This window comes from Coccomyxa subellipsoidea (genome assembly GCF_000258705.1).
Source record: "Coccomyxa subellipsoidea C-169, whole genome shotgun sequence".
Taxonomy (NCBI): domain Eukaryota; kingdom Viridiplantae; phylum Chlorophyta; class Trebouxiophyceae; family Coccomyxaceae; genus Coccomyxa; species Coccomyxa subellipsoidea.
Genome location: NW_005178037.1, coordinates 1,598,927 through 1,622,154, shown reverse-complemented (window position 1 = coordinate 1,622,154; position 23,228 = coordinate 1,598,927). Strand labels below are relative to the sequence as shown.

Sequence of the window (23,228 nt, the reverse complement as noted above, 5' to 3'; positions counted from 1 at the left end):
CCACCGTAGAGACTGTCACACCTTACCAATGAAAAGGTACAGTGGTGGAGTTGGCTTGCTCTGCAGTGGTGGAGTTGGCTTGCTCTGCCAGCTGGATACATGCCAGGATTTTCCTGTACCAAAACGCCACGCCGTCTCAGCGTTTTGAAACAATGACCCTAGAAGACATCTGTTCACTGGAGAAATCACTTCAGGATGCGAATTGAAGACGCTGTAAATGACTCGTCATCGTGACCAAGTCAGGTGTGCCTTGCTGAGAGCGATACAATATTTCAAGTGCATCATGAGCAAAGCCACCTTGTAAACTGAAGATAAGGCAACTAAACAATCATGAGGCTGCGATTGGCCATGCAAGAGCAGGTGGGTCACAGCATCTGATCATGATAGCCAAATCGCAAAATGGCATTACAGTTTTTTGCGAGGTTCAAAGAGTACATTTAGTACACCGTGTACTGTGATTGCCTTATGAGCAACACTTAGTTGAAGCTGTCATTGTTGCCATCACCATCGTCACTGTCATCATCATCGTCCAGCCCTAGTGACTCCAGCATCTGCATCGCAAATGTAGCAGCTCTGGCTCGCCGCTCATCGTCAGGGATTCCCTGGACCTGGCCCCGCGCTTCTGAGAGTCTGCCCAACATCACCTCAAAGCTCTCAAGCTCTGCATCCTCCTCAGATTGGCTGCCAGCCAGTTTAGCAATTCCATTCTGCCCGTTCATGCTGCTGCCGTTTGTCGATTCAGCTTCTCCTGCTGAGGGCACCAACGTCGCCCTGGCACCCAAGCCATCCAGTGCTGGCCCTGAATGTGGCTCCTGCATGCTGCTCTGTTGATGTTCTTCCTGCGCATGGTTTGTCCAATACTGCCTGTGGCTGTTCTCTGGGTCAGAAGTAGGCCCTGGCCCCTCAGACCCGGGCAGCTGTGACACGTTTGCAGCATGCACGCCGAGTCCATTGCCGTTGCTACTGCCATTGCGGTGGGCCTTCAAGTGCAGGCCTGGCCATGTGTGCGCCTCGAGAGCCTCGAGCACTCGCTTCAGGCCCTGGGGATCGCCGTCAAGCTGTAATGAATGGTCAGCTGCATCATCAGCCGCGCTCACCTGCAAATGCACAAGAACTCAGCTCGGGAAACAGTGTGACAAACGAGAAGTGCTCTCATCTTGTATTCAGTACAGCTGCAACCCTCCTTTGATTGGTAACTAGAAGTTTTCTAAAACCAGATCTCACCTCAATGTACTCAAAGAGCTGTTCACAGCACCAGTCCTGGGCTTCCTCATGCCAAGTCTGTCGCTGCACAGCACCATCTGGACCTCTGAGAAGCTCTGACTTATTTGCTACAAGCAGAGTGATTTCTGGGCTGACGCTCTGCTGGATCAGCCACTCCTTCGCTTGTCTAAACGTCTCCTCACGCTGTGCATCGAAGATCAATATTAACGATTCGCAGTCTTGGGCGCTGCTGTCATGGCTGTTGTTTGGGGGAATGTTTACTGATAAGATCTGGGCCTGCGCTGTGTAGTATTTTGTATCGATCGTCCACAGGACCTGCTGATCACTTCTGGATCCAGTGATGCGTGATATCAGCGTTTTCTTGCCAACAGCTGCACAACCGACAACAAGAACACATGGTGCAGGAGTCTCCATTGTTGGAAGAGCGTGCAATTTTTTATCAGGAGAAGGAGGAAGAAAGAAAAAGGTTCATTTAAAGTCAACTGATCGGAACGCCGCTTGAGACACCCATGCATGCAGACTGCACAGCATGCGAAATTTGAACTGAGCCTTCCACTTCGAAGTGGCAAAGTGCGATTCAGAAGCGCACGCTTGCAGAAGTTGAGGCCTAAGTACTTGTCCTCCCACCTGCAAACGGAGTGCTGCGCTGGACCAAGCGAAGGGTGCCTCCTGCTTTGTGCAGCTCCGTCCGGCAGGGAGTCACGGAGGCTTTCAAGCCAGGCAGGCCCACTGAGCACAAGGCTCTGTAGAAACGCAGATCTCTTAGGTTTCGAAAGGTTGCAGCATCAGGTGAGAGCCGATAACTGACGAGCCACACTCTGCAGGGCCACAAAACCTCTTGCGTTTTGTAAATGTGCTGTGAGAATTCAGTCGTCTCTGCTTGGACAAGCAATGACCTGAGGCTCTGTGCAGCATGCCAAAGACCGATCAAGGATGTGTCGTATTTGCCGTTCAGGGAGGGGCTGAGCGAGGCAATGGACGCAAAATTTGCCTCACTTCTGCAGGCAGCCTGTGAAGCCAGCAAGCACCACGAACCCAAGGAACTGGTACAGCATTCATCACAGCTCATCATTTATCGTTTTAGCTCTGCAGAGCAGAGCAGCTGCTGTTTGCTGCATGATCAGCAACCAAAAAGTCCCCTAACTTGCGCTGGTGACAAGTTTTTGTGCTTACAGGAAAACGCCCTTCAGAGCACCAGGCCCCACACACTACGCAGCCACACACATGCCCTGTCCCAGCACAACAACATCCTGGAGCTCACGCCACCCTGTCCCCAGGTATGCCTTGGCAGAACTGCAAGAGTCACCTAGCATCCAATGCAGATGCATGCAGCTTTCCTGATAGACAACATGCATGTCAAATGTAATCTGTCTATCAATAATTAAAAATGTGAGCATGATGGGCGCATGCACAGGTCTTCAATGCATGCCTACATGGATGTAAGAAGCGCTGGGACTATATTCTTAGAAGCCCAGCAGTGTGTCCTCCTGCTGCATGCTGCTGATGACTTCCTGTGCATGCCAGGTTCATGAGACAGTCAAGGAATTGGAGAAACCAACACCAAAGGCTCCGAGGACTGCAAAGCGCTCAATTGCCGAGGTGTGGACCCGAATATGATTGCCTTGGCACCCCATTGCTGCTGGTTTGTCTGGGGGCCTTTCAGAAAGTGTAGTCCCATGCTTGGATCAAAGACACCTTTGTGCATGCATTGCAGATGGAATTCGGAGGTGTGAACACAGAACAGCGCATCATCAAGAGAGGGCGCATCACGCTGCAGTACCTCTTTGACAAACAGCAGATGGGTCAGACCACCACGCTGGAATCTGCAGTGAGGTACACTCCCACCCCATCTGGCATCAAAAAAAGCATCGCTTCATGGCTGTAAGGCAAAGTAGCCTCAAACCAGAATCATGCATGCATGAGTCATGCATGCATCCGCTCAGAAGGATGAGAGGATACGGTGATGTGTGCTCAGGCGTGACGTTGGAAACACGCCGGACACGTCCAAAGCGCTGCGCATGCTTGTGAACGCCCGCAAGATAAGCCGCAGGGGCCGCGGCGGCCGCAGTGACCCATACCTGTATGAGATCCTGCCTGACGTTATGGACGAAATCATGGCCACAGACTCGGAGGATGGCTCGCAAGCACAGGTGCTTGTGCATGCATCTACTTTTCAAAAGAGAGGGATGATGTTTCCTCTCTGAATTATCACTGATTTGCAGCAACGGATTTTGCATGCCATGCAGTGCATGCTGCAACTACCACACGCTGCAGTTAAGCCATGTGCAATTTGTGCTGTACAGGAGCCAAGCAGTGCGCAAAGCCAAGAGGACAACGAAGAAGCGGCCGATCAGCATCCAGCGTTTTGCAGTGCAGGCACAGCGACTTACATGTCTGCCATGGGGCCTCCTCTGTCGCCCAGCAGCCTCAGTGCAGACGAGGACCAGCCCAGGGAGACCCATACAGCCAGGCCCCATCAGGGAGCTCCAGTCCTCAAGCTCCTTGGCCCAGATGGACGCATGAGCAGCTATGCCTGCAGTGCCTCCTCCCTGCCAATCAACATCTCCGCCCTGTCGCGACAGAGCAGTGGGCCCGGCCGATACACATTCAGCCAGGCACTTGGAGCCTGCCGCCGGGACTACCTGGCCACCTCAGCTGCAGCTCTGTCATGCGCAGACGGGAAGACAGCCCAGGACCAGCAGGTCCTGCACAGCTCCCAGGACTCCATGCTCTCGGACGGCGGCACTAAAGTGTGGCACTTCAGGCCTGCACGCCCAGTGCACTGCTTCGAGCAGCCAGCTCCCAGTCAAGGGGCCGCCCAGTCAGCCAGTCAACAGACCCTGCAGAATATCGCTGCGCAGAGGACAGCATTGCAGACAATGGCGCCTCGGCAGGTGACCACGCCTGCCGCTGCAGGGAAGTGGAATGGATCTGAGTCAGATCGCGCCTGCCACACAGCTGTGAGCCAGGACACAGCGCAGGCTTCTGTCAACCCAGCCCTGGGAGGGCGCCCTTCAGGCACAGGCTTCTCCCCACAGCGCATCAGACCCCAGCAGAGCTTTGACAAGGAGAACTCGGGCAATGAGACGAGCACAGCCCCTTCCTGTGAGGGAGCAGAGACTGACCCGGGCAGGGCCAGCTCTGCAGCAACCTTCGTGCGAGCTGATGCATCAAGAGCGGGTGTTATGGCATGCATCAATCAGGTATGGTAGCTTTGACACAGTCATGTGCTTTGCGTTCCTGGCGTTGGTTCCTTGGCTGACAACTGAGTGACTGACACTTAACAACGGAGTGCTTGTTGCAGGAGTCTGGACTCTTCTTGCGCATGGGATGAGAGTCAGCAGCACCTGTTTCCCTCAATAAACGCATTTGGCGTGTCAACCTGGATTCCAACCTTCGAAGGCATCTTCAGGTTATTGTTATTACACGCTTATTCCAGCCCTCAGGGCTAGGTGCGTTGCAGCAACCTCAGGTTACCTTGTGGCATAAGTGGTAAATTGATACAGACTAGCAAGCAAGCCATAGTACCGTATTGAAACACGGATGTCATTGTGGCATGCAAACATGCCAGCACGAGGGGCATAATCCAAGGACGTTTTATGTTTCATGAGCTGAGAACAGTTCAGGAAAGTACAACAAGGCATGAGAGAATGAGCTGGATAATGATTATAAGGGGAAGTACAGCTTGCATGTGTGATGACTCTGTTGACCTCGACCTCCACAGATGTGCAGGATTCATCAGCCTACTCAGGTGATACTTGGACATACGGTACTAGGAGTCACTTTGATTCTTGTTATGTGTTCTGCAGTAAGAATCCTGGAATTCCAAGTGCCTGCACTAGCGTTCTGGAAACAGACATCTGAGCCCTACTACCTGGTGCAAGTTTTCTCCAATGTAATTCATCCGGAGCAGGGATTGTCTTGAGATTAGCAGAGAACTGCTATTGTCTTGAACAGAGCATATCGCTCTGTCATCATTTGTAACACATTCATTGGCTCACTGATGATGCTTTTGCGCCGTCCCGGCAAGACAGTATGGACCAACAGATTTGCATGTCCACAAGGCCATTCACTCTTCAGCACCCCAGGATACGATGGAGGCTGAAGAGACCCATCACAATAATTTATTAAAATGTTCAAAGAGTTCAATCGCGGTTGGATGGGACTAAATCACTCCTAACATGTAAGAATAAGCCCAATGCTCCCATTCCGCTGGCTGAGTGAGGGGCTTCAGATCCCCCGCCAGTCCAACAACGCATGTCCCCCCTCAGCAGCATCAGATGGGAAGCGTCTGAGCCGGTGCAATTTTATTAAGCACCTGCAAAACATGTGTCAGTAGAGATTTAACGGCACATAAATGCACAGAGACAAACTTTGAGACTGAAGGCAGATACACATCACACAAGAAAGGCGGAGGAGCATACACATCAAAATAAATGTCAGAGATGACAAAATCTGACCTTTTTGAAGAGAGGCAGGTCCAAAACGCGGCCAAACACAGGTATCCTCCTCAGGAAAGACAGGGCCGTTGGTACAAACCCAGCAAACAGCAACCAGAACCCATAAGTCTCCACAAGCATCCCAACAATTGCCCATCCCCAGACCACAAGGGCCACACCTGCCATGAAACATATGGTGCCCTGCATGCAAAAGCAGACTCGTCATATGGTCGGGATGCGCGGTCAAGAGCCGTTTGCATGCTTCAGAGATTCTAGGACTCATGCTTGCAGACCAGCAGCTCACCTTCAGATTCTTCTTTCGAAGGAAGAATTTGACCGTTGCCTGTGGCCCTATGGTGAGTGCCACTCCGCATAGGAACATGAGCTGCATAAACACAGGGAAAGTCTATGTCCCTCAACGTGCATTCAGCACATCCCTGCAATGAAGCTATGGGTATACATGGAGGGGGGAGGGTAGAAAGTTGCTTTTTGTGCAGGAAATGCTCACATTCCCAAGGGCTATCAGTCCCTTGTCGAAGAAGAATAGCACTCCAAGCACCAGAAACAGGAATCCGAGTCCAGTGAGGCCGATCCCTATTTCTGCAGGACATGAGAATTGCCAAACGATCAGCTTACAAGCAGTATGCAGCCTCATTGCAAAATTGAAACTTCTGCTGAGACTACCAAGCAGCCAGTACAATATTTGGCACTGTCATTGGACTGACGAAACTCACTTCGTCTGTCGTCCAACATCGCTGCTGATATATTGTATCACTTTAGCAAAGTTTGCTACCAGATTCGAGGCCTTTTGCCGTGAGGAACACCGGCGATTAAGACAACTTGACTCCTGTTGATGGGTCTTTTTTTCAACAAAATAGTCTCGCATTCATCACATTTTCGTGGGCAAGAAAAGTATGCAAAATACTCATCTAAAGCTTTTCAACATCTCTGGCAGCTAATCCTTCAAAATCATGCCTTTCTTCGAGTGATGATTGTCAGGATACAAAAGTCTCAGTCCCACGAGAATCTTGCAACATGACCTGTTCAAAAATTGGAGTCAGAAATAGTGCAAGCAAGAATATATATATATATATATATATATATTGCTGACGAGGAGCTGAGGAGAGAAAATTGCGAAATTTTATGACTCAGAAGAAGTTGGAAGCGTAGCTTGACGCATGCAGTTTCCAGATTTGGCTCCCTTCTCGAGACTCAAGGCGCGTCCAAGCATCGTCCCCTTCACTTCCAATCGATCCTGTCGACCGCATTATTCCCGGGATCGCAGAGATCGCAGCAGTCAATCAAGATGGCGAAGCCTACCAGGATCTGCTGCATCGGTGCTGGCTATGTCGGAGGTATGCACAGGCATGTTTGTGTGCGTTTGACACTCTGGACATCTTGAACTGTATGGGGTTAGTTCCGCCGTATCAAGCGAGGTTATTCTGGTGCTAACTGACATGTGTCTCCGATTGCAGGCCCCACGATGGCGATGATTGCCTTAAAGTGCCCCGAGATCATCGTCACTGTGGTTGACCTGAACGAGAGCCGCATCAATGCCTGGAACAGTGAGACGCTGCCCATCTATGAGCCTGGGCTTTTCGAGGTCGTGAAGGCCTGCAGGGGCAAGAACCTCTTTTTCTCGACGGACTGCCGCTACCACGTTGCGCAGGCAGACATCGTCTTCGTGAGGTCCGTTGGCCCTTGGACATGCATGTCGAGACCCAGTGGGCCAACCAGAATCCGATACCTGCATCCTCAATGTCTGTAGATGGTTGAATTTGACTCTACATACTCAGAAATGCTCTATCCGCACGCTCCATTTCTTGCGTCACTGCACGCGTTGTTAGTCAAGCTGCAACTTGATGAAGCCGTCCTGGCAAGTGGCCCTCAGAAGACTTGAAGGTCATTGGATGGTAGTCTGGCAACATGTGAGAATTTGCAGATATCTGTGGAGGCGGTTTCAACGGCATCTGGGGACTCTTTGATCCCATCAAACATACTGGTGCCTGCGATGTAACTGCACCTTTCCTTGAGAAGTCCTAGCCTTTCCTCCATCTTAGGGCAAGGTCGGCAACAAGGTGGCGCGATAATGTGTGTTTGAACTCAATTCTTCCTGGCTGCTCAGCAAACGTCAGTGCTGCGACTCAACAAGCATGCCTGGTGCCCCGCAGTGTGAACACACCCACCAAGATGTCTGGAGTGGGGGCGGGCAAGGCAGCAGACCTGGCCTACTGGGAGGGGGCTGCTCGCATGATCGCCTCTGTTTCCACATCCTCCAAGATCATTGTGGAGAAGAGCACCGTGCCTGTGAAGACCGCAGAGGCCATCGGCAAGGTATGTTCCAAAGGAGTCCCCACTCCGGCTGCAAAAGTGATGACATGCCTGCAGCCTGCAGTACAGTCGAGACAAAGATTGACTCGCAAGTTCTTGTATTCATCCACCAACAGTCAAGATTTAATGTCTCAGGTGCTGAGGAGGAACTGCCCCCACCCGGACGTCCAGTTTGAGATCCTGTCCAACCCGGAGTTCCTGGCAGAGGGCACCGCCATCCAGGACCTCACCAACCCCGATAGGGTACGCCCCTGCCCCTCCATCTCCCGCTCCAAACACCCCCAGCAGTACCAAGATCCAATGGGGCCATCATGCTGGGCCATGTGTGATGCAATCACTCCCTCAAGCGCTCGGCCTCAATGCCCTGATTGAATGCTGGAGATGGCCTTCTGGAGGCAAGTCATAGCTCCATGCTATCCTCGGCCAGGGAGCCCACAGCACCAAATCGGAAAAAGACCCATCTCTCAGGGGGACCCAATCAATCGCTGCAGGTGCTAATTGGACACAATCATATCACCCTTCAGCAGGGATTCCGCAGCCCCAAGAATCCAAAGAAAACTCATCTCTAAGAGGACCCCAATCATGTATCTGCAGGTGCTGATCGGCGGGAAGGAGACAGAGAGCGGGCGCGCGGCGGTGGCTGCGCTGGCGTCGGTGTACGCGCACTGGGTGCCGGCCGAGCGCATCCTGTGCGCCAACCTGTGGAGCGCGGAGCTGTCCAAGCTGACGGCCAACGCCATGCTGGCGCAGCGCATCTCCTCCGTTAACTCCATCTCAGCGCTCTGCGAGGCCACCGGCGCCGACGTGCAGCAGGTCGCCCACGCCCTCGGTGCGCCTCCTCCTTTCAATGACAGTACTACCAGGGACTGACCTTGTCATCAAGCACCATAAACACCAATTCAGGCGACAAGGCTTGCGCGGAGATGTCCTTGTCAGATATGATGTGCTGGTTTGGTGCGGGCTACCTCTTCTGTATCACCTGCTCACTGGTGACTAACCTTGTAATCTGGGTGCGAAGCCTTTGCGGCTGCCTCGCACATCCTCCTAAGTGTTGCTACAACTCCCTGCTGCTCCCTTGCACTGCTGCTTTTCTCGCCTTCATGCACGCGGAGGATACAGTTCAGGCGAGAAGCTCCAGACAGTATATGCTGGGAAGGCACCAGGACACAGTGATGTGGGAGCATGAAGAAGGCTCTATTTAACCAAATGAGAAAGGCTCGAGCCAGTAGAGGATTATAGGGAGTGCATGGGCTGATGCTTGGCATGCTGCTGTTACAGGCACAGACAGCCGCATTGGCCCCAAGTTCCTGAACGCCAGCGTGGGCTTTGGAGGCTCCTGCTTCCAAAAGGACATCCTCAACCTGGTCTACATCTGGTGAGGCCCCAACTCACCTCAGCCGTCATTACCATTACAATCACTCCAATGCTGTTATACTCCTTCCATGTCAGAGCAGGCTGGTTCTGAAGGGCCCAGCGAGGTCCTTGAATGGAGGACTCAAGTCCCAGCAATGAGCCATACTTGCAATCTGCTTCATCCTTCACATCTGGCAGGCTAGATGGACCAGCATAGTGACTGAGTCGCATTATTGTGGCGCAGTGAGAGCGTGGGCCTGAAGAGGGTGGCGGACTACTGGCACTCGGTGATCCAGATCAACGACTACCAGAAGCACCGCTTTGTGGAGATGGTCATTGGCAGCATGTTCAACACCGTCTCCGGCAAGAAGATCGCCATCCTCGGCTTCGCCTTCAAGAAGGTGATTACTCACCCTTTCCACCAGTCCTGTCCTGCTTTATGGAAGCAAGACGGGATTATTCAATCTGTGCTACCTTGTGATATAGCATTCTACGAAGCTGAGCATTGCTGACCCTTCATGAGGAGTCAGACAATAATGCTTCCTAATCAGTATCTGAGGCACCTTGAGATCTTCTGAGTGCAATCATTGCAGCAGCATGCGAAGTCAGAAGGAGAGTGAGATTCATGCTATCTATGCACAGAGTTCATTGAAAATAATGATCCTGCAGGACACTGGCGACACCCGTGAGACGCCCGCCATCGATGTGTGCCACGGCCTCATTGCGGACGACGCGCGGCTGAGCATCTACGACCCACAGGTCCAGCAGGACCAGATCTTCAGGTCAGCCATCTCTCTCCAACCCCGTACCTCCATGCATGGCGTGGGCCTCCAAAAAAACAGCACCCATGCCATCTGAATATATTGTGTCAAACAGCATGGCCTGCATGCTACGAGGTGCACTTCTCTCCCGATGATATTATGTATAGAGCCATGTTCAGCACTTCAAAAGTATCCACGTCAGCCAAAGAAAAGTCTGCAGCGGCTGCAGGGAGAGAATGCTCAAACAGCATTGGTGGTGCACAAGCTTAGATGCTGTGCCTCGTGCTACAAGTCTTGATGAATCAATCAATTAGGTCCATAAAAATTGCACCATTCAATTTAATCAGGACACTGAGGGTGCGGGGGCATGTGTCTGCAGGGACCTTTCGATGCCCAAGTTCCAGTGGGACCACCCGATGCTGCCCAACGGCGCCCAGGTTCCCTTCTCTTCGCGCGAAATCGACCGCACCGTCAGCGTCTCCTCAGACCCCTACAAGGTACACACCCGGCACCAGATTCCACCCCTGACTCTGCTGAATAAGTCTGCAGCCTTAATTCCCAATCAGTGCCATGGCAGATAATCAATCCCACTAGCTTTGTGAGCTTGGGGTTTGCACCACTATTGGGGATGCTCCACCGCTTCTCATGATGGTCCGACATCCTGCTAACTGTAAAAAATAGAGAATGTTCGTGAAATAGTGCAGAATTTCCTTTCAGTTGCCCTTTCAGTTGTCATTTCAGTTGACAGTTGAAGAACAGGTGAGGGATCACTGCATGAGTGTGCAGAACGTGGGAAGCATGGAAGACAAGAGGGAAGACTGGATGCCATCGATTGAGCAGGGCTTGGATTTATGTGCAGGCATGCGCGGGGTCGCATGCGCTGTGCGTGATGACGGAGTGGGACGAGTTCAAGGCGCTGGACTTCGACCGTATCTTTGCCAGCATGAGCAAGCCCGCGTTTGTGTTTGACGGCCGCAACATTCTGGACCACGAGCGCCTCCGCTCCATTGGCTTCATTGTCTACGCCCTGGGCAAGCCTCTGGAGCCCTTCCTGCAGAAGCAGTAGCGCGCTGGCCGGATTCCGGTGCCAGCCATGCCAGGGGCGTTTGCCTGGAGCGTGCAGGGGGGGATGTAGTGACAGTCATGCGCATGCATGCAAGGGGTCTGGCCCAGATCTGATCCCTTCCTGCAGAAGCAATAGCATGCAGGAGGGAGCGTGGGTGCCAGCCATTGCATGCATGCGTGCATGGGGGTCTGTGGCCATTAGTGCAAAGGCGGGAACGTGGTTGCCAGCGATGCGCTTGCATGCAAGGGAGGAGGGTGTTGCCAGGCAATGCCAGCCATGCGCATGCATGGAAGCGGCCCTGTGGCCGGTACTCAGCAGGAGGGAGCATGCCGCCAGCCATGCGCATGCAAAGGGGGCGTGTGTGACAGCCCATGGACCAGCTGGGCTGGATACATAGAACATCGAAGTGGAGGTGTCTGCATGACAGGGGTCACTTTTCCTGTGGTGCCAGTAGGGGAAGAGTGCCATGGGGCACTGTAGGGGATGTAGAACATTGCTAGATTTAGAGGAATACAATATGCGTCCATGTCCAAGCTTTGTCTGTTAGTAAACGCAGTGCTGTGAAACAGTGACACGTCTCGGTTGCCGTTTCAAAACGTTTCTCTGCGATTCTTTTCCTGCCAGGTTGCCGAACAAAAAAAAATGAGACAGCCATGGTATCCTGTGAAGGCTGTGCCTTCTGATCAGTGAGCAAGAATTGATAGGACCTAGATTGGCACGATCAGTGTGTGCTGTTGCAATGCATATGCCTATGACAACTTTTTCCAACATAACATCTGAAGATGATAGAACTGCTGTGGCATTAATCAGTGATTGGCTGTAATGGCCCTGATGTTGCCAAGAATCCACATGAAAAGATGAATTCACTTAGTCAAGCGAGGGTAGTGAGGCTATTGAAAGAGGTTGTGCACCTGCCCTTGTAAATACCCACACCATGACAGATACCCAGGAGCTCCTTGAGATTCCTCCGGTGCGATAGGATTTCATGGAATATTGCAAAGTGCGTCTGAAAGTCACCAGGGAAACAGAGGCATCATATGTGCCTCTCAAACGTCCAGCACAGCTGCATCCTCTGCCTGCTGTGTCTGGGGTCTTTTCTGCCTCCTTCGCTGCTCCCTGATCACCCTGGTAGCCTTTTTAAGCCCTGCCTTCGTGATCTTGTGGCTCGTGCCTGTTTATCACGACACACCAGTGATCAACACAAAGCAGCATCTGTCTCAAGGAGACACTCATCAGAAGATCACTCCTGCATATTGACACAGTGACACAGTGGAAGGGGGGTCTTAAATCTTCAGGGTACTCACCGGCTATAGGTGCCTCCACGGGGCGGTTTCCATGAGGCACGAGCCAACCCTCAATGGACTCTTTCTCGTACACAAAGCCGACTTCATCGACCACAGGCTCTTTCAAATTCAGCACCTGCGCACAAAAACCATAATGGTGCAAGCATAAAGTGACCATGCAGATTGACCATGCACATACCTTTCCTCTTGGAAGTTTGAAGTGGAATGTAGTAGATACGTGCAACGAGAATGTTGATACAAAGATGCAAACAAGGAGGCCTCACCTCCACGCCAGAGATGGGACACTTGACATTGCGTGCAAGGTCATTGCCAGAGTCTGCAACAATGACGTCCTCATCTTCGTCTGCAGCCCCGCCGGCAGCTGGCATGGGCTCGTTCGGGTGATTCACCCTCCACAGCTTCTCCTGCATCTCCCTGAAGCGCTCCTCCTCTTCTGGGTTGCAACTGCATCACACCCGCATACATCTAGTTATGCTACATCTCACCCAGTCACACCCAGCTTCAGAGTCATTTGTGTCTCTGAATATGCACGAAAAGGAAAGGCTGTCAAGCAAGAGACTGATGAAATGAGCGGTGGGGACAGGGTCCTCACTTGACAGGGATTTCAGCATTAGTCTGCTCCAGGCGAGCCATGAAGTCTGTTGAGGAGTCAATGCTGGCTTCGTAGCCCTGAGACATCCGCTTGAAGGCCTCTGCCTGGGCCTTTATCTGGGCCTCCATCATGGTGAGCTCTGCCAGTGTTTTCCTGCAGCTGTCCACCTACAAAGCCACCCCATATGCACAATATTGAAAATGAACCTCGGCGTGTCATCCATTGAGTGATCTACATAGTGATTGTCAAAGTGCAGGAGCGTCTTGATCCACGCTTATGAAGCCTTGTCCCTCACCTTGTCTGTGGCTTGGGCCCTCTCAAACAGCTCCGCAAATTCTGTAACAATGTCGCAAGGAGGATCCACGTTCTGCATAGAATTTAAGAGAATAGGTACCCATTATTGATTCTTCAAGGTCAAAGAAGCGGGAGCATCGACATGGGCAGGCAAAGCATGCGAAGCACAACACTTACATCTGCAAAATCTGCCAGGCGATCAGCATGCCCCCCAAGGAATTTGATGACCCGGTCACTGTTTACTAAAACTTCTCCTTGAGACGCCATCTGCTCAGAATCGCAGTGAATCGAACAGACACTGCCTTCAAAGAATTGGCTTGGCAGAAAAAATTGGCGATCGATAAAATGGATGGAGTCTTGTATTAATTTCTTCGCAAGGGTACCTTAACAAACATATTTGACACGAAGGAGATTTCCTGCAAGATTGGTGCCAGCAGCTTTAAATGAGAGCAAGAGGGGAATTAATATGGATAGGCACGTGTTTTCTCGTGCCGGCATGCCGCGCAAGTCGCCCCAAGGAACGGGCTTCCACTTCCTCTTGGGATGTACGTTGGCCCTACATCCATCTAAGAAGGAATTAAAGGCAAGATTTGGTGCGTCGAACATGTCGGTTGCAGTCAGAATGGATCCCGCGGCCTGGGGAAATCGCGCTACAAGACCGACTCTCTCCAGCACTCTGCTTGCGAGAACCTTGCAGCGCACGCAACACTTTTCGTCTTCAAAGACAGTCAAAAGAACAACAAGTACCAAGTGAGCTGCTATAGCAATCGATCTCTATCACTATTTTGCTTCATGCTCAAGTTCGGGTGGGAGTCGTTAACAGGAATTGTTCTTCTCGTGCAAAGTGTGCGATGATGCAAGACTTATTTGTGGTATGTAACAACACAGGTCTGCTATCCGCGCGATTGCTGCACCGACGAGTGTCCCATCTCCCCCAAAGACTCCGGCAACGAGCTCAGAACGTAACACCGACAGATTCACAGTGAATGGCTTGAGGATCACCACACCAGGAGCTTGGGAAGCTATGTATCGCGTGTTGAAGGCAAACAAGGTGGATAGGGCTCCTCAGTCATTGGTTTTGTCCCTACCAGCCACGCATGGAGGGGCACAGCACGGGCTCTTCTCCTGAAAGTGTCGCCCCGCTTCAGACTCTGTCTGAACACCTTCAAAATTATTTGTGTTGAAGAATGCAAACTGAAATCCAGGTGGAGGGAGTATCTGCCCATGAGGTGAAGTTTGCTTTGGAGAGGGAAGTCACTTTGGTGGACGTACGAGTCCCCAGCGAATTCGCAAAAGCCCACATTCCTGGAGCCAAGAACGTTCCCGTCTACCAGTCCATCAGAGGTGCGCAATACCACACTGCTTGCTCAGCAGATATAGTCACAGAACCTGCAAGACGCCCATGCACACGTCACATCATGCCTTGACGATGTGTCACCCGCTCTCAGCTGTGCAAGCTGTATGACACTGGAGCCTTGGACTTCATTGTGCCTCGGAGATCATGTTGCTTGTCATAAGTATCTCCTGACTAAAGTGCTGTAACAGGCTGGACACCATGGAAGATCCTTCGCCGGACAGGCTTTGCGCTGTTTGGGGTGTTCAATGCCACAGAGCCCAATGTCAATTTTACGGCGGAGCTGGCCAGCGCCGTGGGAGGTGACCCGGCCACGCAGGTGATCCTGGTGTGCAACAGCAAGGGAGACATGTCCCGGCCGCCGCCGCCCAACAATGCAGAGCTGTGGCATGAGGTGTACCAGAGCAGGTAATCTGCCCCTTCAAAGCCGCTGTGTGCTGGGCATCACTGTATAAAAATGACCTGCATGCCTGGACCAGAAGTCCACTCACCATGTGTGTCCCAGAAAAAGCACAGGACCTGCCATCTGCTGCGGTGCAAAGGAGAGTGCAGCTGATTATTAAGCTGTTATTGTTGTGAAGTGTCTCTTTGCCGCTCGGAGTTACGTAAGGTGCATGAGTGACAGCCAGGCATGCTTGAGAGATGAACAATTAGGCATTTCTGCAGGTCCTTGATTGCAGCCTACCTGGCGACGGTTGATGGTTTCACAAACATTTCGGTACTGCGCACAGGCTTCAAGGCCTGGCAGAGAGATGGCAGGTGATTCCAGAAAGCGTTTTTCACAGCGTTTACCATTGTGCGCATTGAGATTCTGATTTCTAGACAGTTTTGACCCACCAACATGTTGGGCTTGACTACTAGAGATTTTTTTGGTGTGCAGACCCGTTGCAAAGCTCTCTTGAACGGACCCATCTGCAGCATATCCTGCACAAGGTAATTTGTTGAGGAGGCGAGATGAATGAGCGAACGGGAGGTACTCCTTGCACGAGCACAAGAGAGAGAGATATTTGGGAGAGATGGACAATGTAGAAGTAAGTTTTATGTTGTATAGCAGAACCCTGCCTGTATCATGAGCCGTTGAGGAAGGCAGATGTTGTATCATGTGACTGGCACGAACGCTGTGAGAGCTGTGTATTTTATGCGGTTGCAATATGTGGGCCAACTCTACAGCAGATGAAATTACAAATCATTCTGGAAACTAAGATGCAAAATGTTAAATGCTCACCAAAGGAAATCTGGTATCTCTTTTATTGCACTGTTCAAGTTGGCATGCGCTCGACAACTGCCATCGCAAACCGGCTCAAACAACGATCTTTCAGCATTCTGAGCAATTCAAGGCATTGAAAAAAATAGTAACGTAAGTAATGGATTCGTGTGAAGAGTGCAGATCCGCAGGCTCATAGGAACCCTCGCAGCAGGTGTGCCGCCAGCCGCACGGTGGGGGTGCCTCTGCGGTCTGACCTCTTGAAGTGGGCGTCCCTCACCGGCTCAGCATGCGAGCGCAGTGCCTCCAGCTCCTCTGACATGGCCTGAACACACCTCGTCAAACCAAGCTGACACATCTCCAGTCGTCTATATATACCAATTTTCTCCTTCATGCACACAACCCATAGGATTGATCGGCAGGCAATGGGATTGCAGTCACACTGCAAGCCCATGCAGGCCCTTTATGACATGCAGAATGGCGAGAAAAGCACAAGTGAATTGCCTGGCAAATGAGAGGGTGTTAGAGGGTGCATACCTGTCGTAGAGCTGGATTGGTAGTGATGATGATGAACTGGGCCTCCAAGTCGCGCACCACTGATCGGTACCCGTAGTTGGGGCTCCCCACAGCCGTACCGATGGGCAGCGTCTCCCCTGGCGGCGTGTACCTGTGTTCAGAGTGTCCCGATGAGTTGCTGGAAGCCCCGTTCCCGCCTCACCTTCTTGCAATGCAAAAAAGGACAGCAGCAACCGCCTGCCCATCAGCAAGAAGATGACCGTGTCCGGAGTTGCTGAATCATGGCATGTTGCCCTGCGCGCCTCACCCCTCTCTTCAGCCTGTCCACCTGAAGATAGCCTCAAACAACGGAGGCCAACACATCAGGGAATGCGGCCCACCAGATGCCCTTGGCGTGGAACTCCCAGCCGGCGCGGTTGTATTCCAATAAGCTGCGCTGCGCTGTAAAGGATGACACTCCGGAGCGGGCCCATGCGCGCTGCAGGCGGCGCCAGGTGTGCTGCTCCAGCAGCGAGTACGCGGTGGGGATCAGCCCCGAGACCCCCTTGGCCCCGTAGAAGCCGTTGGCCGCTGGGGACGCCGTCAGCAACTCCACATTCACCTGGGCACAGCATTCAACCTGGCTCATAATTTGTGTAAGCGCCAGCTGGCAGGCCATGACTGCATGCGGTGAGGAATTCTTATTACATCGCTTCCAGCCAATCTCAGGCCGACCCATCTGTCTGACTCTAATTGTCGGAATCAGGGCCCAGTGCTTGGTGGCTGTGCAATTAGGCCATGCAGTGCACGGGGACAGTCTGGGTAGGAAAGCAGAACGATGAAATGGGGAGCGGTGAGCTGGAGCACAGTTGAGGTGCAGAAAAGGCAGTCACCTGTGGTTTAATAGCCAGGGCTGCCTCGTATGACCTGGCGAGGTTGAGGTACGCGGTTGACATGGCCAGGCTGCTGCCAGGCTCGGCAGCCCTCAGAAACAGCGTTGTCAGAGCTTCGTCCTGCCAGCAGCCATAAATCTTTGCACCACTCAACAAGTGAAAAGCTTGGAGATGACCGAGGCATTAGCACCACGAGACTTATATGCGGTGATGTTGAGGTGCACCTGCCGCAAGCCAGCGCTTCCTAGCTGGACTGTGGGAATGATCCAAGTATCTGCTGTGCGCCCTGAGGTCGAGCATTCGCCGCCGCGCAGCCGCTCATGGCTGGCAAACAAACCACCAGAAGGTTTAAGATCCTTCATTGGGATCTCTACGATTGACATGTGAAGGAATATCAGCACATATAGATCTCATTTGAAATGTTGAGCAACAAATTGTTGCAGAGCGCAGTATTGGGACCCACTCTAGCGTTGACTGGTCGGCGGTGCTGCTGGCCTCTGCTTTCTCTGGGTCTGTGCCTCCAAGGAGCCTTGGCATTCTCCTGTGGATGGATCGGAGGTCTGGAATTGCGTTTCCAATCGTGTGGCGCTGAAGAAGGTTCAGAGAAGCTCTGATCCTCTCCGACAAGGCAGTTGCTGGCATGCTTCTGTCTGCTATGGGCGCCTTGGCATCTTCAGCTACAGCTGCAGCTGCGCTGTGACTCATGCTGGCATCCCTAGCGCTGGCGCCCTCTTCTGCAAGGGAAGATTGAGACTCTCTGGGTGCTTGCCCAGGCACAAACAGCGCTTCAAGTTCCCGCCTCAGGCCATGATTGAAGGCAGAGGGAGCCGTGAGGGGATCCAGCCCAGCCAGATTTTGGGCAAGCTTTGCACCAGGCTGCAGCTTGTATGAATACCTGCCCACCACCTGGCGCCAACATAGACCTCTGTGGGCAATTTGAACAATTGGTCCAAATCTCTATTATGACATAATCATAGTCATCTATTTGCAATGAGTGTCAGCTGCACCACAATTTCCCAAATGACACTTAACACATTTGCAGCACTTCTGTCAACTGCATGTAACAAACTGGAGATTTTGAGAGTGTCTCGCCTGTACTAAGGAGCGGATGTGCTGGCTCAGTAATTTTGCATTGCGGATCAAAAAATAGCGATCCTGGCGCGTGGAGAAATAGGTGTTGCTGAGGTTGGCACCTGAGATCATGATGTCATCATCAAAGATGTACGCCTTGAGGTGGCACACCCCAACCACCTCGCTCACTCGGGGCGGCAGAAGCCTGCAACACACAGGCTGCCCATGATTGATACCTACAAGCGAGTGTATCATGTCTTGCTTGAGAACGTCAAGATATTGAACATAGAACAGCCTATGGAAGTGAGATTGCAGGTGACAATCTATCATGTGTAAGAAACAAGTGTTGACATGGAGTTATCTGGCATCTGACCCCATGTCAGCTGACAGCCCTGCCATACCTTTTCAAGACGCCCCGCAGAGCCGGGGTGTGAAAGAGATGGATGGACACATCTGCTTCTGGCTTCTTCCCTGCCAAAAGAGCACTTTCGAGCATCTGTGCTGTGCTGATCTGCTGCCCTGCGGATCCACACACGTGTCAAGATGTGCAGAGCCAATGCCGTACATGCAGTGGCTATGCCGCAGCTTGTCAACCTACATGTCAAGCCACAGTCCAGCAATCCTAGTGGATCCGGAAGATGTCCTTGCCTTGAGGCCCAAGGGACAGCCTGGTGGAGCGCAGGGCATCCAAGAGGATTGTTATTCCTGGTGCCTCAGGGGCCTGCTTGGATGCCGCACATTGCAGAGCATCCACAAATTGTGCCTCCAGCCCCCCAGAAGTTCCAGCATACAGGGATGCAATGGTGACATTATGCTTTGCTGTCCTGATGCCAGCCTGTATGGACCATGAAGAGCACCCTGATGTACCAACGAAGGTATATGCCCTTCTCTTGGATCAAGGCAGCGCTATTGTATAATGTTGAAAATGAAATCACTCTCGTACCAAGAGCCTTTCATGGAACTCTGATGGGGTGCGTAGAATCTCAAGATCGCTTCCTGCGCTCCCAGCGGAGTTTTTCAGAGCTCGTATTCAGGCGCACTATACGCTTGGGTATGCTTGTTAAAGTGATCATCTAATTTAGTCCAGTAACCATACCATGCTCTCACCGTTGTGCGGCAGGACATGGGCCTTTCCTGCGAAGAGGTCGAGAAGTCTGAATGCCGCATCAATAGATGATCTACGAAACCAAAAGGCCTCTGCAACACTTCCTATTGTTGTACCCGTCTCGACAAGGTGAGGAAAATGCGTTTTCAAGCAAGAACTTGATGTCCTGAATCCTAACATTGCTGCGACATCGCAGATCCATTTCCTGAATTCTGGAAGGCAATGCATGCATGCTGCTTGAATTGGCTCCTTGTCCAAGGCGTTGTGCAAGCAGCTTACTGTGGCCCAGATTTCCTTCCCTGTCCAATGAATGGCGGTATAACATCAACACCACTTGCTGCAATTCATGTTTGTCAAGCATATGGAGACACACATATTGTACACGGACCCTACGAACAGCGGAATAATTCGGTTTTCGCGCCCATCAAGGTTGTACTACCTGTAAGTGATTGCTGGACAAGGAGAGTTGGAACAACAAAATCCCCCTGCAGCGCAATGCACGCTACACTCCGCCTACCGGACAGAAACAGAGACAAAGCCTCAAATTAAAGGGGTGCTCTCTGCATGTTCTCTTTGACTTTGGCTTCCCCCATTGCTGCTGTTTTGACCGGCCTCAGCTTGAGGGCTCCTGCCAGCTTTGAGCAGGAGGCGCTCTGGAGCAGCAGCAGGCGCCTGCTGGAACAGCTGCTCCCTGGCCACATCATGCAGCCTCCTGAAAAGCTGCTTCTTCACACTGTCAAATGCATGCTCCAACCGCTCCAACTCCTCTGTCGCATTCTGCGCAACAAACAACCGCCACGTTCTTGCAGCGTCACAACGCAGTCTTCTAGCCCCCTGTGAAACTAGAAATTGTCCGCAGGTAGGCCTTTGGTTAAGCCTATGTGATCCTTTTTTTTTTTTTTTTTTTGACAACTTCCCCACTGTTTCGAGCTCACAAGCTTCATTCCTGCAGCTTGATGACCGGCCCCTAGCACTCTAAGATTGGCCAGTCAGATCTGGCACGGGCATGTATTAGGGGGAACAGAGGAGAAACACTTAGGCAGCGGGCTCACCGCATTGTACATGAAGAGGCCGTAGTAGAGGTCGAAGGAGTCATTGGTGGTGTTGTCCACGAGGTTGAGCAGCGACTGGAACCCCCGAGTGTCGATGGCGGTGGGCATCAGGTGCATGCTGCCCAGGATGCGGCCGACTGTGTGCGTTATGAACTGCGTGCTCGCTGCTATGCGGTCGTGCTCCTCGCAGCTCATCTCCACCATCCGGCATCCCTCCGTCTCAAAGAACTGCACGCGCACAACACAAACGCTTGAGTGATGTCACCAACTGGCTTGGTAGATTGTGGGGTAGTCCTGTCACCTTTCACACAGGTAACAGGATGGGCTGCAAGAGGTGGCAGATAGCTGGCAAAGCAAGCATGCCATGGAAGTCCCTCTCCCAGAGCTGCAATGGGAGGTCTGTTCCCTTTATCAGGGCTGCCAGAATCAGTGAGGAGCTGGATGCTCCTGGTTCCACTCTCGTTTCCATGGTACAACTGTGGCTTCAACAAATGAGGATCAGAGAGTACTCACCCTCAAAAGATTAGCAGCTCGCTTCTGCCGATCAGCCGAACCTGCTACCCTCACTCTCTCATACATCAGGGTGAGGCCCTGCCAGCTGTGCTTGCCGCTGTCTGGCCCAAACATGGGATGCGTACACAAGATGTCCACCTGCATGGCGCATATCCCGGCATTGCTCAGCCGAAATCGGCATTGCTCAAACGCGTCACAGCAACATGGTATAGGTGCGCCTCATCCTGACAAGCTGACACAGCGCACCTCAGAAGGTAGCGTGGAGAGCATCAGGCGCTTCGGGAACTCTTTCACCGACAAGACATCCACAAAGAGAGTATTGCGCTTCAGCCGCTGCACTGGCAGGCCTCCAAGCACTGATCCCATCGAGAGGATGGAAGACGCAAAGATGACCACTTCTGGATGCTCTTCACAGAAGTCATTTATGTCTGTGAAGAATGCAACCCCCATTCCCGCTGCTACCTCTCTGTAATCTGTCCTGGACGTGGCCAAGACCTGACATGCAACAAAGTACGGATGTTGCTTGCATAATATTTGCATGTTGAATGCTGAAGTGCAACATACTATACTGCAACATGCACTGTCCTGCGAGCCTACCGTGTGGCCTGCTTGGACGAGCCTTTCTGCCAGGAACTGCCCAAAGTTGCCAAATCCGATGATGCCTATAGTGAGCTGCTTCCGTTTCGCCAAGATCCTCGTAGCTTTATGTTCAAAATCGAAGGGCATCGGCGCATCTAAAGCTCTCACTTTCATGCATCCTTTGTTCGTCATCGAACACCGCCGACGCCTGAGGGGCTCTGAGGATTGCTGTACTCTGCGATGCAGATCTGAGACAGATGTGACGCGAGTGAGCTTTAGACATGCTGAAGGGGGTATCTGATGACTATGGGAAGGGCAGTCAGTGCAGGAATAGGCCATCCTCATGGTATTGGCTCAGCCCCAAAATTGTGACAACTAGAATTGGCTCATCGAGGCAGCAGAAGTTTTTGTATTGAAGCTTTCATTTCCAAATTTCTCAACATTTCCCAGCTCTCCCAAAACATCATCTTCGGGCTTCACGGACGCTCTGGATGACACATTTATCACGTGGTATCACGTGAAATGGAAGTGAAACTCGCCGCTCGTCAGGCCCTGAGGGGGCTTTGTGAGCAGAGGCGTGCTGTGTGGAATGCCCAAAAATACCACCAAAGACTGCACGTATCTCTTGAGGCGTCTCTGATGGACCTGATCAACCCGTCTCCAGTGGTGCATGAGCGCAAGGAAACGCACAGAGCAGCGGTAAGAGAGTATTATAAACATTAAATCCTTATTACTTGACATATACGATTGATCAGGTGATTTCTCTGCGAGATCGTGAGCCCAGTGATATCCTGCTCACTGAATTGGTGCAGAGCACAAGGGACTCAGGAGATGAAGGGCAGAGGGAACCGATAGATGCCTTGGAAATATTCGAGGTACACCTCTAAGCTTGTGGGAAAGCTATGTTGGTGGGACACAATATGCCACGGTCCGCCCGTTGTGACATATGCTTTTTGGTCCGTTTACTGTTCTCATCTGTTTGACGTGTTGCCCATGCAGCATCTACGAGATGTTACAGATCCTGAGCATCCTTACAGTCTGGAGCAGCTGAATGTCGTGAGCGAGGACCTGATCACGGTGGAGGATTCTGCAGGCCGTGTTAGGCAAGACACAGATATGCACCTGTATGTCAGTATTGTGGGATTGTTTTTACCATGCAGCTCATTGCTGCTACTTGACACGCCTGCTGCTGTCTGCAGGGTGCAATTCACTCCCACAGTGCAGCATTGCAGCATGGCAACCCTCATCGGCCTGTCACTGAGGGTCAAACTCATGCAGACGCTGCCATCCAGATTCAAGGTGTGCCAAAATGCAAGAATGAGCACCAAGTATTGCGCTAGTGATCTGGTCAGGACAATGATGCTGATGGTGCGGGGTTTCAGGTGGACATTTTTGTAACACCAGGCACGCATTCCACAGAAGCAGCAGTGAACAAGCAGCTGAACGACAAGGAGCGAGTTGCAGCAGCCTTGGAGAACCCAAATCTGGTGGACATGGTCAACCATTGTCTTGCGAGCAGCCACCGTTGAAACCTGCAGGGCCCGTGCAACAAATGACGAGATGCATCACATTTGACGAGGGGGCAAATGAGTTTTGCA

At 52.0% G+C, this 23,228-nt stretch overlaps 7 protein-coding genes across 7 annotated transcripts; 3 read left to right on the top strand and 4 right to left on the bottom strand.

Moving 5' to 3' along the window:
- Positions 1 to 391: 391 nt before the first annotated feature.
- On the bottom strand, positions 392 to 1,415 carry COCSUDRAFT_65775 (hypothetical protein; the record flags this gene model as incomplete). Its single annotated transcript, XM_005648649.1, has 3 exons — positions 392 to 771; positions 910 to 1,097; positions 1,407 to 1,415. The coding sequence occupies 3 exons, from the start codon at positions 1,413 to 1,415 to the stop codon at positions 477 to 479; spliced, it is 492 nt and encodes a 163-aa protein (XP_005648706.1). The 3' UTR covers positions 392 to 476.
- A 4,248-nt stretch (positions 1,416 to 5,663) lies between these two features.
- Positions 5,664 to 6,318, bottom strand: COCSUDRAFT_14840 (Got1-domain-containing protein; the record flags this gene model as incomplete). The annotated part of the gene is made up of 3 exons (XM_005648648.1): positions 5,664 to 5,864; positions 5,968 to 6,048; positions 6,172 to 6,318. The coding sequence occupies 3 exons, from the start codon at positions 6,316 to 6,318 to the stop codon at positions 5,664 to 5,666; spliced, it is 429 nt and encodes a 142-aa protein (XP_005648705.1).
- A 625-nt stretch (positions 6,319 to 6,943) lies between these two features.
- On the top strand, positions 6,944 to 12,189 carry COCSUDRAFT_23305 (UDP-glucose 6-dehydrogenase). Its single transcript, XM_005648647.1, has 10 exons — positions 6,944 to 7,018; positions 7,139 to 7,352; positions 7,835 to 7,997; positions 8,130 to 8,237; positions 8,589 to 8,823; positions 9,273 to 9,369; positions 9,592 to 9,748; positions 10,017 to 10,129; positions 10,488 to 10,605; positions 10,968 to 12,189. Exons 1-10 carry the CDS (start codon positions 6,970 to 6,972, stop codon positions 11,172 to 11,174), a joined length of 1,461 nt encoding a protein of 486 aa, XP_005648704.1. The 5' UTR covers positions 6,944 to 6,969; the 3' UTR covers positions 11,175 to 12,189.
- Positions 12,190 to 12,220: 31 nt separating this feature from the next.
- On the bottom strand, positions 12,221 to 13,443 carry COCSUDRAFT_41448 (hypothetical protein; the record flags this gene model as incomplete). Its single annotated transcript, XM_005648646.1, has 5 exons — positions 12,221 to 12,345; positions 12,479 to 12,593; positions 12,742 to 12,922; positions 13,071 to 13,237; positions 13,366 to 13,443. The coding sequence occupies 5 exons, from the start codon at positions 13,441 to 13,443 to the stop codon at positions 12,221 to 12,223; spliced, it is 666 nt and encodes a 221-aa protein (XP_005648703.1).
- A 1,108-nt stretch (positions 13,444 to 14,551) lies between these two features.
- On the top strand, positions 14,552 to 15,620 carry COCSUDRAFT_41447 (Rhodanese-like protein; the record flags this gene model as incomplete). Its single annotated transcript, XM_005648645.1, has 4 exons — positions 14,552 to 14,708; positions 14,910 to 15,126; positions 15,385 to 15,477; positions 15,599 to 15,620. 4 exons carry the CDS (start codon positions 14,552 to 14,554, stop codon positions 15,618 to 15,620), a joined length of 489 nt encoding a protein of 162 aa, XP_005648702.1.
- Positions 15,621 to 20,026: 4,406 nt separating this feature from the next.
- On the bottom strand, positions 20,027 to 21,804 carry COCSUDRAFT_14797 (hypothetical protein; the record flags this gene model as incomplete). The annotated part of the gene is made up of 5 exons (XM_005648644.1): positions 20,027 to 20,263; positions 20,539 to 20,766; positions 21,052 to 21,189; positions 21,298 to 21,546; positions 21,649 to 21,804. 5 exons carry the CDS (start codon positions 21,802 to 21,804, stop codon positions 20,027 to 20,029), a joined length of 1,008 nt encoding a protein of 335 aa, XP_005648701.1.
- A 635-nt stretch (positions 21,805 to 22,439) lies between these two features.
- Positions 22,440 to 23,159, top strand: COCSUDRAFT_14594 (hypothetical protein; the record flags this gene model as incomplete). Its single annotated transcript, XM_005648643.1, has 4 exons — positions 22,440 to 22,505; positions 22,630 to 22,754; positions 22,830 to 22,929; positions 23,013 to 23,159. Coding segments are annotated over 4 exons (438 nt in total), but the record flags the coding sequence as incomplete, so codon positions are not given.
- Positions 23,160 to 23,228: the final 69 nt, after the last annotated feature.

Coding starts and splice junctions, on each gene's coding strand:
- COCSUDRAFT_23305 (XM_005648647.1), top strand. CDS start 6,970: ATGGCGAAGCCTACCAGGATCTGCTGCATCGGTGCTGGCTATGTCGGA. Junction 7,998..8,129: donor CCGCAGAGGCCATCGGCAAG/GTATGTTCCAAA, acceptor TTAATGTCTCAG/GTGCTGAGGAGGAACTGCCC. Junction 9,370..9,591: donor CTCAACCTGGTCTACATCTG/GTGAGGCCCCAA, acceptor ATTGTGGCGCAG/TGAGAGCGTGGGCCTGAAGA.